This window comes from Pseudoliparis swirei, chromosome 4 (assembly GCF_029220125.1).
Source record: "Pseudoliparis swirei isolate HS2019 ecotype Mariana Trench chromosome 4, NWPU_hadal_v1, whole genome shotgun sequence".
Lineage (NCBI taxonomy): Eukaryota > Metazoa > Chordata > Actinopteri > Perciformes > Liparidae > Pseudoliparis > Pseudoliparis swirei.
Window position 1 is genome coordinate 27,464,484 of NC_079391.1, and position 15,840 is coordinate 27,480,323.

The 15,840-nt window shown below is 44.7% G+C and overlaps 1 protein-coding gene and 1 pseudogene across 1 annotated transcript; both read right to left on the bottom strand.

Annotated features, from left to right (window-relative positions):
* Nucleotides 1–6,273: 6,273 nt before the first annotated feature.
* Nucleotides 6,274–10,587, bottom strand: tssc4 (tumor suppressing subtransferable candidate 4). The gene is given in 4 exon segments (XM_056413683.1): nt 6,274–8,316; nt 8,319–8,508; nt 9,400–9,516; nt 10,393–10,587. Coding segments are annotated over 4 exon segments (1,419 nt in total). The 3' UTR covers nt 6,274–7,399.
* Nucleotides 10,588–11,998: 1,411 nt separating this feature from the next.
* LOC130192359 (heat shock 70 kDa protein 1-like) lies at nt 11,999–14,656 on the bottom strand (annotated as a pseudogene).
* Between the last annotated feature and the right edge of the window lie 1,184 nt (nt 14,657–15,840).

Consider the following 15,840-nt stretch of genomic DNA (forward strand, 5'->3'; position numbering starts at 1 on the left):
TATAAAGACAAGGACCCCCACTGACTCTGACTCTGATATCCAGATTATAAAGACCAGGAACCCCACTGACTCTGACTCTGATATCCAGATTATAAAGACCAGGACCCCCACTGACTCTGATTCTGATATCCAGATTATAAAGACCAGGACCCCCACTGACTCTGACTCTGAGATACAGATTATAAAGACCAGGACCCCCTCTGACTCTGATTCTGATATCCAGATTTTAAAGACCAGGACCCCCACTGATTCTGACTCTGATATACAGATTATAAAGACGAGGACCCCCACTGACTCTGATTCTGATATCCAGATTATAAAGACCAGGACCCCAACTGACTCTGATTCTAATATCCAGATTATAAAGACCAGGACCCCCACTGACTCTGATTCTGATATCCAGATTATAAAGACCAGGACCCCCACAGACTCTGATTCTGATATCCAGATTATAAAGACCAGGACCCCCACTGACTCTGATTCTAATATTCAGATCATAAAGACCAGGACCCCCACTGACTCTGATTCTGATATCCAGATTATAAAGACCAGGGCCCCCACTGACTCTGACTCTGAGATACAGATTATAAAGACCAGGACCCCCTCTGATTCTGATTCTGATATCCAGATTTTAAAGACCAGGACCCCCACTGATTCTGACTCTGATATACAGATTATAAAGACGAGGACCCCCACTGACTCTGACTCTGAGATACAGATTATAAAGACCAGGACCCCAACTGACTCTGATTTTAATATCCAGATTATAAAGACCAGGACCCCCACTGACTCTGATTCTAATATTCAGATCATAAAGACCAGGACCCCCACTGACTCTGATTCTGATATCCAGATTATAAAGACCAGGGCCCCCACTGACTCTGACTCTGAGATACAGATTATAAAGACCAGGACCCCCTCTGACTCTGATTCTGATATCCAGATTTTAAAGACCAGGACCCCCACTGATTCTGACTCTGATATACAGATTATAAAGACGAGGACCCCCACTGACTCTGATTCTGATATCCAGATTATAAAGACCAGGACCCCAACTGACTCTGATTCTAATATCCAGATTATAAAGACCAGGACCCCCACTGACTCTGATTCTAATATTCAGATCATAAAGACCAGGACCCCCACTGACTCTGATTCTGATATCCAGATTATAAAGACCAGGGCCCCCACTGACTCTGACTCTGAGATACAGATTATAAAGACCAGGACCCCCTCTGACTCTGATTCTGATATCCAGATTTTAAAGACCAGGACCCCCACTGATTCTGACTCTGATATGCAGATTATAAAGACGAGGACCCCCACTGACTCTGATTCTGATATCCAGATTATAAAGACCAGGACCCCAACTGACTCTGATTCTAATATCCAGATTATAATATCCAGGTTGGATGTTGGCTCTCGACGAAGGCGGTCGCATATTTCTCCCCCTCTCCTCCCCATGACATTCCCCTCCCTGCTTGGCTTCTCTCGTCATGTCTTGTCTGTCTCTATGCTTGAGAGACTCTCTCCGCATCGCTCTTCGAACTAAAAACCATGGACGTGATCAACTGGTCCCTAAACGCAATTGACACCATCTTCTCGACGAGAAGCTCGGGTTCGGGGGAACCTGCCTGTCCTGCTGGGACGAGTGTTGCTGGATACACGATGGACGCGTGGGGGAAGTGGCGTGTCTTGTGCCTAGCAGCCCTTTCCGTGGAGGACGTAGAAGACATCTACCTATTCGGAACTTTGATTACAGGATTTCTGCTGATTGGAGTTGGTGCTGCCCTGGCTTATCGGAAAATTAAGGAAACGGTGACAGCCGTTAAAAGCCCCCTAAGGCTGCCCGACATGATTGACGGGCTTGGGCAGAGTTGTTGGCACTCAGACTGTGGCATTAAACCGTCAGAATGACAACATCGTGGAGAAGCTGATGGCTCTGCAAATGAAATTGGATCGATTTGAAATCCTATTGGGAAATGGGAGGAAAATGGAGGAATAGTAGATGCGCAAAATTGAAATGCAGCTACTGGAAGACCAAACAATCCCAATCTTATCTGCTTTCGGCTCCTCTACCAGGACGGGCCTTGGCCAAGGCCGTGACTGGAACAACAACTCCCCCGAAGATCACTGAAGCGAGACTCTCTCTCATTCCCTTCCCCCTATCCACAGACACCTGTGGTTGTTTTTCTCCCCAGGACCCTTCAAGGCTATCTCCATGGCAACGACCATCTTGCGGTCTGGGAACTTTGTCTGTTGTGGACTGGGGGAGGACGACACATCAGGCCACGCACACACACCTTCAACACACTGAAATGCATTCACTACCCCCCCCCCCCCCATCCCACGCCTTCGCCTGCTTTGCCCCCCCAGGGTGACAGGACGGGGTCTGTGTCCGTCGCCGTGACGGCTGACGGACCGGGCTGGCTGCTTGTCGGTGCTGGTTACCTTCTGCCCCCAATGGCGGGGCTATCGCCCAGTCTTTGGCTTACCTCCCCTCCCCCCCTTCCTACTCGTTGCAAGTCATGTCTAAGATGTATGTGCTTATGTGCAATGGTGTTTTTGTTTCTCCTGCTCCCACACTGTACCCCTCTAGGGGCATAGTCGGGGGGTTGCTTTTTCTTTTTCTCGCCTCTCTTCCCTCATGTTATGCTATAATTTTCATCCACCCTTTCCAAGATGGCGCCGCGGACGGCGCCTCGGTGTCTTGGTGCGCGATTCTTGCACCTTCCGCCAAAGAAAGTTCCTCGTTTGTTTGTGAAAACATTCTTGGCAATAAACCTGTTTCTGATTCTGATTCTGATTCTGATAAAGACCAGGACCCCCACTGACTCTGATTCTGATATCCAGATTATAAAGACCAGGACCCCCACAGACTCTGATTCTGATATCCAGATTATAAAGACCAGGACCCCCACTGACTCTGATTCTAATATTCAGATCATAAAGACCAGGACCCCCACTGACTCTGATTCTGATATCCAGATTATAAAGACCAGGGCCCCCACTGACTCTGATTCTGATATCCAGATTATAAAGACCAGGACCCCCACTGACTCTGATTCTAATATTCAGATTATTAAGACGAGGACCCCCACTGACTCTGACTCTGATATCCAGATTATAAAGACCAGGACCCCCACTGACTCTGATTCTGATATCCAGATTATAAAGACCAGGACCCCCACTGACTCTGATTCTAATATTCAGATCATAAAGACCAGGACCCCCACTGACTCTGATTCTGATATCCAGATTATAAAGACCAGGACCCCCACTGACTCTGACTCTGATATCCAGATTATAAAGACCAGGACGCCCACTGACTCTGACTCTGATATCTAGATTATAAAGACCAGGACCCCCACTGACTCTGACTCTGATATCCAGATTATAAAGACCAGGACCCCTCTGACTCTGATTCTGATATCCAGATTATAAAGACCAGGACCCCCACTGACTCTGATTCTGATATCCAGATTATAAAGACCAGGACCCCCACTGACTCTGATTCTGATATCCAGATTATAAAGACAAGGACCCCCACTGACTCTGACTCTGATATCCAGATTATAAAGACCAGGACCCCCACTGACTTTGACTCCTACATCCCCAGGACTATTTCAAACACCCTAGCATTTCTTTTTTCAAATACACTTGCCACTTTATGTTATCATATACAGTATACTTTTTTTAAGGTACCGTTTGTTTGTTTGTTTGTTTGCTTGTCATATTTATTTCAAATATATTTAATATTGCCCTTTGTTTGGTGTTTACCATTATGCACTTTTCACAAAGTCAAATTACTTGTATTGGCGGCGTATACTTGGCCATTACATTATTCTGAATTGGGTTTAGGAATCCTCCAACACTTACAAATGAAAACAGCAGAACAATCTAGGAATGAAATTGTCACAAAGTTTAAAGCAAGCATGGTCTTATTTTTTATTTCATAAATAGATGGCATAGTGGTGGATACATGGTTTTAAGTGGTCAGCATAATAATTCAATAACTGCTCCTTATATGATTAAAGAATACTTCAGAATGCTGAAAGTGTAAAGAATCCCCTTCCTTATTCGTCTCCAAGTTTGGTTCCACATGCCACATGTTGTTGAGGAGCTTGTCCTTTAGTGTCGCTCACTTCAGAAGTCATTTCCGACGATGAAGAGTAGAGGTCGGTTTATCTAAAGCATTTCAATGGCCAACGTATAATCTCTGATATTTGCATGTCAATTTGACTCTCTTCTTTGCTAACCAGGATGTTATGACCACTCTAGGACTACATGAACAGTGTTCTCTGGACTCTGTAACCAGTAGTCAGAGGGATGTGGCAGAAGGATTCAACATCTCCAAATGTACCCTTTGACCAAATCTGGTCAAATTAGAACCAGGTTAAACAACCTGTCACACTGGTTGATGTAAAGGAAATTAACCTTTTCGATCTCCTTTATAAGAAAAAAACAAGTGTGATGCCGAAACTCAACTGTAAGATATGATCGCAATGGTACTTATACTTGGTACTCGGCTGTTCTGATGTAAATTCTGACTGAGCCCATCAAAACCGTACACTGGATCTAAACGGGGTTCAAAGGTGAGCCAAGCGTTTTCTAGGTTGTTCCATTTTCTTTGGTTCATATTTTTAGATTAGCGTGTTCATTTTCATATTATCTACTGTTGTTTTAAAAGTCTCTCATAGTGTGTGTGTGTCACATAAAGTGCTCCTAATGGTTTCATGTTGTTCCACTGACAGACAGGTGGCAGTGCTTGTTGCAAATGGCTTGAGGAAGGAAACACACTCAACACACTTGTTAGACTTTAATGACACACAATGAGTTACACTGAAACTTTTGTTTATTAACAATAAAACTCCAGAGAGGTTGAAGGGCTAGTTTGGCTTCTCTGATGTGGGTATGAGGTGTTCTCCATAGTCAGCGTAACGGTACATGGAGTTAAAGCTACACCTGAACAGGTGTACACTGCTTTAAGGATATTTTCATTACGCTTAGAGGACAGAATTGTCCCTGCCTATTTTTGCATTGTCTTTGGAGAGATCATTCCCACACAAACCGACATGGTGTGAACAGCTGCATAATGCACCGTGGATCCCGGTCCCTCTCCTCTGGGCCGACAGCCTGGACTGCTGCCCACGTTGCGGTCTGAATGGGAATCAAGTCCTCGATAACGCCACGCACAGATTCAAGGATTATGACTTTATTCTCATTAATTTACAACTTCAAGCTGTAATATTTGGAGAATAGTTGTAATATTGAAGGTCACTGAATTTGGTGTCTTCCTTTACATCCAGACATACAGAAATATTTACCAGCATGCAGGAGCCCCCTTGAAATGCATCTAGCTGCCCCCACCCACACCAGTTCACGGATTTGCTCCTGTGCTGGTTCTCCGGTCTGTATCTTTTCCCCCTGTATATTTAGTGTGTTGAGACTCCGCCCACTCCTCCTCCCCGCCGCCATCTGCCTGATGGATCGTGGAGGTCTCCATCGTGGAATATGTCTACTATGAACTATTCATACACTCTGTCACATTCATTGAATGTATTTAAACTCTAAATCTGTCCTTCTGTACACATTACATCCATTGCACCTGTCCATCCTAGAGAGGGATCCTCCTCTGTTGCTCTCCTAAAGGTTTCTTCCCTTTTTTCCCCCTGAAGGGTTATTTGGGAGTTTTTCCTGATCCGATGTGAGGTTTTGGGGCAGGGATGTCTATGTGTACAGATTGTAAAGCATTCTGAGACAAATTTGCAATTTGTGAAATTGGGCTATACAAATAAACTGAATTGAATTGAATTTAGTATTAGTATTTAGTTTTATATTTATTTTCATTGATGCTCTGATGTGCACCGCTGCTGTGATTTTTGAAATGTCCCCACTGTGGGACGAATAAAGGAATATCTTTCATATAATATCATATCTGCTGTTGCTAATGGAGCTCATACAACCCAATCTATCCCTTTCAGATGGTGATGACAATAGTCGTGTTTTCATTCAATTGACTCACTTTCATCACATTGTCATTTCTAATCAGCTTTCCTAATCTGATATTTGAAGGTTTTGTAAAAAAAAAATCACCTGCTAGATTCAAACAAAAGGAGTGTTTCTTTGTCACTTGGTTATCACAAAATTATTATGTACGGATAAAAATCTTAACACTAATTATTTACACACATTTTCAACCACACATTCCTTTCTTTCTATCCCCTAAAATAACATGCGTGAATGTTTTTGAAAGGATGACAATAGAAAAAATATATATAAATCAAAATTTTTAATTGAGACTATTCAAAAATACATGCAACAAGAAATAAAAATCAAATTACCATCAACACCAAAATGCCTTAAAAATTCCTACACATATTCTTAATTCACTCCCCACTTTGACCAGCTATGCAGACACAGGATGTACTCACTGCCCTCATGTTGGTTTTGTAGTCACAATAAAAATAAAAAATAAAGTTCCACATTTAATTGACTTTTTACTTTTACTTTCTGGCTGATTCGGAATCAACTGATTTCACCGACAACTAAACTTTAAGGGAAACAGATTATATTGTTGATGCATCTCAAATGATTCTGCAGAATGAGGTCACGGTGACAAACACGAGACCTCCACCCAGGAGGCCGCCGCTTGTGTTCTTTGTGACACCAAATTATCAACATCGACTCATTTTAATTTACATCTGCAACTTCAATAACATCACATACGAGCTATTTCATGCCAAAACATGATGTTTTACTAAATTAATCAACTAACTGTGTTGCCTAACCACCAACAAGGCGTTTTGTTTCAATTTACATAACCAGAAGTTTAAAACTACGCCCGTTATCCAGGAGGAAATACTGACGGAGCTGAGAAAGAAGGAGCGTCTCACGTTTAGCCAACGACTGTTGGTGTTGCCTCCTGTCACTGCGGCTAGCTAATGAAGCTAACGCTAGCAGCCCCACGATAGAGTGGAAATCGGTTTCCCGTTGACTTTCTGAATGTTTTCAGACTTCTTATTAAAAAAAAGATGACTAAATGGGTCTTTTTTTCACTCACAATTTTTTTTTTTAATATTGAAAAAACCCACAAAATGTGGCCAGCCAATGAAATGATCGTGAGCCGTGGATGTAAAACTAGCGTGCCTCACTACGGGGTACGCTATTTAGAACAGATTAACGAAGTTCAATCCACGGTTGGCGTGGCAACCGGTGCAGAAGAACACATTTCCAACCATACCCACCGGAGAAGTTGGAGGTAGAGCAGAAAAGGTCGACTTTTGTTACGGTTTGGTGACGTACAGTAAAGTCAGCACATTTGAATAGACAACAGCAGTTGTTTGTTTGTTTGTATCATTTTGAGACGGTGATGAGGTGAGAGAGAGCCGTGTTGTGCTCAGTTGTCCTCTCGCCCGGAGCCCTTCCTGTAGTTCATGTGCTTCGTCTTCCTGAAGGAGGTGAAGGCTGAGTTGGCCTCTTCCATCTTTCCCATCTTTTCCATCTCCTCTTCTTCCTCCTCTTCCTCCTCCCCATATGTTACTTTTTGCACCCGTTTCTTCTCCTCTGGTGGACCCACAGCTCCCCTCGGGTCTTTTTCTTCATCTTCCTGTTTTTCCTCAGCTTTCTCTATTCTCCTTCCTCCAGCCGTCTCTTTCTCCCTGCCCTCCTCATCCTCGACGTCCTCCTCCAGATGACTGAGGCGTGTCTCCTTCTCTTTGCCTCGAACAACTGGCAGCTGATCAGCAGGGACAACAGGCAGCTGATCAGCAGGGACAACAGGCAGCTGATCAGCAGGGACAACAGGCAGCTGATCAGCAGGGACAACAGGCAGCTGATCAGCAGGTGGCTCGTTTGGAGTCCCGCTGGGTCTGGAGAAGATCATCTTCTGCTGGCTGTCGGAGGAGGCATCACTCTGGCTCTCCTGCTGCCCTTTCCTCTGTTGCAGACTGGTCAGGAAGCTGTGAGCTGCCTTCCTGTTGTCCTTATCGCTCGTCTCTTCCACATCTTCCAGGCTGTAGTGGGTCCAGCGCTCGGGGTGCACCACGAAGTCTGGGACTCCTCTCTTCTTTGCTGGCGTGGGGCAGCTGGACACAGGCTGGCTCATCTTCCTTCTGGAGCGTGGCGGCAGAGGCCGAGCAAACACTCCGTCTGTGACTTTATCCGGGGTCACAGAGGAGGAGGCCAGCCGGGCCACACTGTCCAGGCATTCGAAGATGCTGTGGCTGCGGTTTGAGAAGGCCGAGCCCCCTCCCCTCAGACTAAATGGAGTCTGAGCTCTGTGACCGGCAGCTGGAGCAGAAAGCACAACCTCCCGTCGTCGTCGTCGTCGTCGTCGTCCAGCTCTGGGTCAAAGGGAGCACTTCTGTGTAGCTCTTCGGGCTCAGATTCATCACTGGCCGACAGGTCGTCCACGTCCTCGCTGTTTAGCGGCTCACCGTGGTCCCCGCCATTTTTCTGATCACACATTTTAACAACACGACAGAGCAGCTCGCCTAAAACAATAACCTGTGAGAGAGGAAGAAATTAAAACTGGGTTCAGTTCATGGCCTGCATCAGTCATCACATAACACATGGTGAGGGGGGATTCTCTGAGTTGCAAGTGGGAAACACGATGGCTATAATTTCTTGATCAATACAAATGTGCATGTGCACTGCTTAGGAAGGAGTTGGTACAATACCCTTTCATTTTAAATCCAAGGCTATTTGGGGGCTTGCTTTGCACACCTGTACATATTTGAGGGCATTATTGTTCAGTTGATGTTGAAACAAGAAGCTATTCCTATTTAACTCTGCACACATTCACTTATTTAGACTAGACAAAGACTTGGTTAGTTTGGTTCTCACTGTAAACAATATAAAAAATAAAATCTTTTGTACAAAGTACTTTTACAAACTAAAAGCATGAAAAATAATAAAAAATATAAACTAGAACGGGCACTCGGTAGAGCGCATACCTTCACCGCAGCCACTTTTTTGGTACCTTTTCATGACATTGAGCTTGACCTCTGACCCGATCGATCCCAAAATCTAATCAAATGGTCCCCGGATAATAACCAATCATCCCACCAAATTTCATGCGATTCGGTTTAATACTTTTTGAGTAATGCGAATAACACACAAACACACACACAAATAAATAAATAAATACACAGCTATCAAAACATAACCTTCCACATTCTCAGAATGCGAAGGTAATAAGTTTGACGCCAACAAATCAAACTTTTGTGGAAGATGAGCTCCACTTTTGACCAACAGTGTTATACAACCAAAAGTGACCCGTCAGAATTCCCCAATTTACAACAAAAAAAGTTATTTGTATTTTGTCCATCACTCAACCAGTAATGATAATGACAATTTAGAGATGGCTAAAAAACTCTGAAGACAATGTGTGCATACCAAGATAGTGCTCCAGTGGTAGCGTCCATGTTCTCTCTGTTGCTCTGCAGACTCACTGGCTCTTTGGGAAACCGAGAAGCCAACTCCACACACACTGCCACTCTGTTGGAGATCAATCTGCGATGTAGAGCCAGAACATTAACTAATTTCAACAAATGATGTACTGAAGAGATCTGAAGAAATGTTCCCGCTGAAATAAATTAATTTAATGTGACAGTTCTCACCATTTACACTTTGAGCGTTTACCCTAAAGGTGCGTTTACACCAAAAGCGTTGTGAATATTCGCAACACTTTTGGTCTGAATGTGGCTAAAGGGGAAAAGTAAAACACTCCAACACTCGTTATATATATATATATATATACTTTGGATCATATGCAGTGTAATCTAACATCTGCATCACTGTCTGAGCAGGACTAACACAGCAGACTTCAGTTTATTATTGCTGATATACCAATACAAATAATATTGTATTCTTCTACATTGTTTAAGGTGGATTATGTCGAATGTATTTTAGCATTACAACTCAATTCATGGGACAGTAAGTGCAATACTACAGTCATAATCATGATTCATATACTCTACGCATAATAATGCCTCAGATTTGATATTGAACATATGGAATTCACCTTGACTGATCCTTACCACCGGGGACCAAGGGAACCACTGTAAGCCTATACACTCGCGCGGGCGGGTGTTAGTGGTACAGTCGGAAAGGCGGAAATGATGAGTGCAATATTCCACGCGGCATCATAGTCGTATGAAAGGTGAACGTGTGAAACGCAGCGCAGGGGCTCATTCAAATTAGCTGAACATCGGACATTCGTTAGCATGCTCGTGCTAACTGATGCGGTGAGGAGTGTCCTTTTAAAGCTGCGCGCCGTTTGGCTTCCTCCACAGACACGTTGCGACGTCCCTTCACATATTTAACCATATTCATATTCAAATTCAAATTCATATTCATATGCATGCGGGTTACTTGTATGCGGTTTACCTCATTAATGTTGTCAGGACCGAACCAGCGTTTCGCCGAGACGCTTCGCCAGACAGAACCTTTTCTTCTTCTCGCGTTACTGCTCCTGGGTTCGCCCAGACGACTACTGCCCCCAAGCGGTGATAAGCTGTGGTGCAACAATAATTCGGCGGGCAGAATGCTCTTCTCTTTCAAGAAGAGCCGACCTGCAAACATTTTGGGGACAGATCCAGCATGGACGGTTACGGGAGTAAGGGACATGAAGCACTTGTCTGAAAAATGTATAAAACATGAACACCAGGACACACATGGATAACTCACGATACCAGTTGGATGACGGACACGGGATTGCGGTCAAGAAACACAATGAGGAGGTGCACAGATAGATTATAATATAATTAAATTTGTGTCATGATTTATGTGATCATAACTGAGTTATGCTGCATTAAAGACATGTTCTAGTTCCCTCCACTTCTAGTTCAGATTGTTGTTCTCCATATAGGAGCAGGAATGTTACATATAGAGAAAATCAAAGATACAAAGAGAAACATGTGACGGAGATAAAAACACCACAACACCGGTTTGCAGTAGGGGGCGAAATCCACTGGCACCCAGTGGCAGTCGTCAGCAGGTCGCCACAGCTAGTCAGTATGTCGTCAGCAGACGGAGGGTCGGCCAATATATATATATATATATATATATATATAATTTATTGGAAGTTACCTGTATGTATAAAAGGATGGTTGAAGTATTTTTTCATGTAAAATAATTGCTCGTTCCAGATGTTCTACTGTTAATCAAGTAAATGTGAGGGTATAGGGCCAGAGTCCTTAAGCTGCTCTTAATAAACAAGCGAGGTTCCCAACCACATAGGGGTCCTCCTCCAGTGGTAGACCTTCACAGTGGGTCCAAATTCGTTGATAACCGGCTGTCGGGGAGACCGACTTATTAGCCTGAAACAAGTGATACAATGGTGGCTAATGTATGAAGTTATTATGGCTTCACCGCTCTACGCCGGCTGCAACGGTCTTGTGTGTGTATATTATGTTTGTTACATATGTCAGAGGTCACTGAACAGCCGATGCATTCCATTTCCGGTTGAGTTCTCCACTTCCGAAATAAAAGGGAAAAATAAATCGAACAGTATTAACAATCTAGTGTAGTGGTCCCCAAACTAAGGCCCGCGGGCCGGATACGACCCACCTCCACATTTGGCCCGGCCCCCTGAACAATACCAGAGACGCATGATTTTTTTTAAAGTCTGGCCGCACAAATCCTCGACTAGCCCCTGTCAAATAGATCGGAATAATGCCGAAAAAGTTAGATAAGAGAAAAAAATGTCTGTTACAAACTGACCCTGGCCCGCATCAGAGAAGGGAAAAGTTATGTGGCCCTCACAGAAAAAAGTTTAGGGACCACTGATCTAGTGCATAGACTCGAAGGATTTTTATTTATATTGTGATTTTTTATTATATCTTATTTATTGTGTAAGTATATAAGTTACCTGTATGTATAAAAGGATGGTTGAAGTATTTTTTCATGTTAAACAATTTGCTCGTTCCAGATGTTCTACTGTTAATCAAGTAAATGTTAGGGTATAGTGCCATAAAGGACGACAATGAAATATATTTTTTTCTTTTCATATTTACATTTGATCTTTATTGCAATGTCCAGCAAGGCAGAGATTAAAAATACACACAGATTGCACTCGTTAAACAATTTCACCACAGTGGAGATCCCTTTTTTTAAACATATGAATATAAAGCTCCGGTTGTCTTTCAAACATTCCCACTGATTATATAGTCCTCATGAAGGGTACCCTTTAGTCCACCTCCTCGATGGTGGGCCCCTGGGAGCCGGCTCGAGCCTGCGCCCCACAGCCTCCTGCGGGCCGCCCTCCCTGGTACAACTTGCTGACGATGGGGTTGCACACGTTCTCCAGCTCTTTCTGCTTGTGTCGGTACTCGTCTTTATCGGCCAGCTGGTTGTTCTCCAGCCAGGCGATGGTCTCCTCGCATTTCTCCAGCAGCTTCTTCTGGTCCTCGGCGCTCAGTTGGCCCTTCAGGTTCTCGTCCTGCGCGCTGCTCTTCAGGTTGAAGGCGTAGGACTCCAGGGAGTTCTTGGCAGAGATGTTGTCCCTCTGGAGGTCGTCCTCGGCTTTGTACTCGTCTCGTCCTGCACCATCCTCTCGATCTCCTCTTTACTCAGGCGGCCCTTGTCGTTGGTGATGGTGATCTTGTTCTCTTTGCCGGTGCTTTTGTCCGCCGCCGACACGTTCAGGATGCCGTTGGCGTCCACGTCAAGGTGACCTCGATCTGGGACCCCGTGGAGCCGGCGGGATCCCCGCCAGATCGAACTTGCCCAGCCGGTTGTTGTCCTTGGTCATGGCGCGCTCCCCTTCGTAGACCTGGATGAGGACCCCGGGCTGGTTGTTGGCGTAGGTGGTGAAGACCTGGGTTTGTTTGGTGGGGATGGTGGTGTTGCGTTTGATCAGCGGCGCCATGACGCCTCCAGCCGTCTCGATGCCCAGCGACAGAGGAGCCACGTCCAGCAGCAGCAAGTCCTGAACGTTGGCCGAGGTGTCGCCCATGAGGATGGCGGCCTGCACGGCGGCGCCGTAGGCCACCGCCTCGTCAGGGTTGATGCTCTTGTTCAGCTCCTTGCCGTTGAAGAAATCCTGCAGGAGCTTCTGGATCTTGGGGATGCGGGTGGAGCCGCCGACCAGGACGACTTCGTGGATCTGCGCCTTGTCCATTTTGGCGTCCCTCAGGGCTTTCTCCACGGGCTCCAGCGTTCCCCTGAACAGGTCGGAGCACAGCTCCTCAAAGCGAGCTCTGGTGATGGAGGTGTAAAGTCGACGCCCTCGAACAGAGAATCGATCTCGACGCTGGCCTGCGAGCTGGAGGACAGCGTCCTCTTGGCCCGCTCACAAGCGGTGCGCAGCCTCCTCAAGGCCCTCTTGTTCTGGCCGATGTCCTTTTTGTGCTTCCTCTTGAACTCCTCCACAAAGTGGTCCACCACGCGGTTGTCAAAGTCCTCTCCGCCCAGGTGAGTGTCTCCAGCCGTGGCTCGGACTTCAAAGATCCCATCTTCGATGGTCAGGACGGACACGTCGAAGGTGCCGCCGCCCAGGTCGAAGATCAGGACGTTGCGTTCCCCGACTTGCCTTTGTCCAGCCCGTACGCGATGGCGGCCGCCGTCGGCTCGTTGATGATCCTCAGGACGTTGAGTCCCGCGATGACGCCGGAGTCTTTTGTGGCCTGTCTCTGGGAGTCGTTGAAGAACGCCGGCACTGTGACAACGGCGTTGGACACCTTTGGCCCAGGTAGGCCTCGGCGATCTCCTTCATCTTCACCAAGACCATGGAGGAGATCTCCTCCGGGAGAAGGTCTTGTACTCCCCTTGTGCTCCACCTGAATCTTGGGCTTCCTCCGTCTCCCACCACCTTGAAGGGCCAGTGCTTCATGTCGGCCTGCACCACCTGGTCGTCGATCTTTCTGCCAATCAGCCTCTTGGCGTCAAACACGGTGTTGCTGGGGTTTAAAGCCACCTGGTTCTTGGCCGCGTCCCCGATGAGCCTCTCGGTGTCGGTGAACGCCACGTAGCTCGGCGTGGTCCGGTTGCCCTGGTCGTTGGCAATGATTTCCACTTTTCCGTGCTGGAAGACGCCCACGCAGGAGTAGGTGGTGCCCAGGTCGATGCCGATGGCGACTCCTTTAGGTGCAGACATCTTGCTTGTGTTGAGTCCTGAAAGAGGCAGAGACACATAAGTAATTACATTATTATAACATTATGAAAGAATACACAACACATCTACCTACTATTTACTGTTGTGAGATTTTTAATTATTATGACCAAGTTTGACTTTTAAAGCAGATGTAAATTATTTGTAAAAAATAAAGTTAAAATTGATTTGACTCATCAAGACCACATCATTAAGTTGATGACCAATTAAGTCTACATTTTCTTTGTGTAAAATAAAATACTTTAAAGCGGTATTTATAATATTACGTATTCAAACAAATGTAAGATATTGGTTAAAAAAACATTACTTTAAAATAAAATTATTAAATCACAAAAATAGTTTTTAAACAAAACAACAAAACTTTGGTGATCCAACGCCAGTTAATTTTATAATTCGTATTTAATTTTAAGGACAACCTTATTCATATGTAAAACATTTAAATATCAAAAGCAGAATACTTACTGTCGATAAAAGACGTGTGTCCCCGGTCCTCGATGTGGTCTCGATGTGGTCTGGATGCCGTTACTTCTTCTCTCGTTCCATTTATACTTTCCTCGCTGCCTTCTGGTCACTTCTCGAGCTTTCCGGTTGGCATTCTGGACCAATCACAGAGCACGGCGTGGGCGCTCGGCGTGATGACGTCGGCCTGAAGCGGAGCATGAGAAACTTCTACAAGCTTCTGGGCGCACCGAGAATAGTCTGCGATTTAATAAACGAGTGAGCGTATGAATGAATAAACCAAAGCAAATGTTTAAACACAAATGTTAGCGACAGTAGTGACTACAGGAAGTTTAATATTCATGTATTTATGTACACAGCATGAATCAACTTGTCACTTAATCGTTGCATTGTTTAATGCAACACATTTCCTAATATAGATAAATCAAAGTAATATGTCTGTGCAGAGTTGTTGCTGTTATCATATTTATATTTCCACCTCATTCTGCTGTTTCTTGGGCGAACACCGCAGAGCCTGTATGAGGACATGCAGAGTAAAGGGTTCACCTTTATACCACTAGATGGCAGTATACCTGTACGTACACCATACATTTAGTTCAATGTACCGTGTCTGTTAATTAACTAGGTGACTGATACATATGTATCTAATGCCGTTTATTTCCTCTGATATTTAATATTCATGGTTCATTTCCAGCATAGAGAGTGAGGATTTGATGATCACGAGGCAATAAATATTGACAGTTGAAAAATAAAGAGAAAGTATGTTTATTCTTAATAAGCAGCCTTCAGTGGACCTCTCTTCAGTTAGCACCCAGTCACAGCACTACCTGTGCTTCACCTTTAACCTTCATTACTACATCATCATCATCAACATGTAACCTGTTCTGTTGTGACTCTGCTGTCAGTGTCTTAGCCCTCTGACGACATCACATCATCACCATGTAGCACTTTGGTCTCAAGAAGGCTTGAGCTCTGTGTTGTATCTAAACACTGTTTTGAGAAGTTGACTACATGAGTTATTGTATCAGACTGAAATATGGAGAGCACAGCTACTCTCACATCTTTAACCCTCCTGTTACCTTTACATTTACTAACATATTTTACCCTCGGGGTCAATTTGACCCCAGCAATTAAAACCTCCAGAAATTTATTAGAATTAATATTGTTTCCCAAGTTTAAGTGTGAGGTACTTTATGTTTGTTTGTTGACTACCTAAATAGCCCTTTAAATATAAATAAAAAGTTGATATTTCTTATATATTTGAC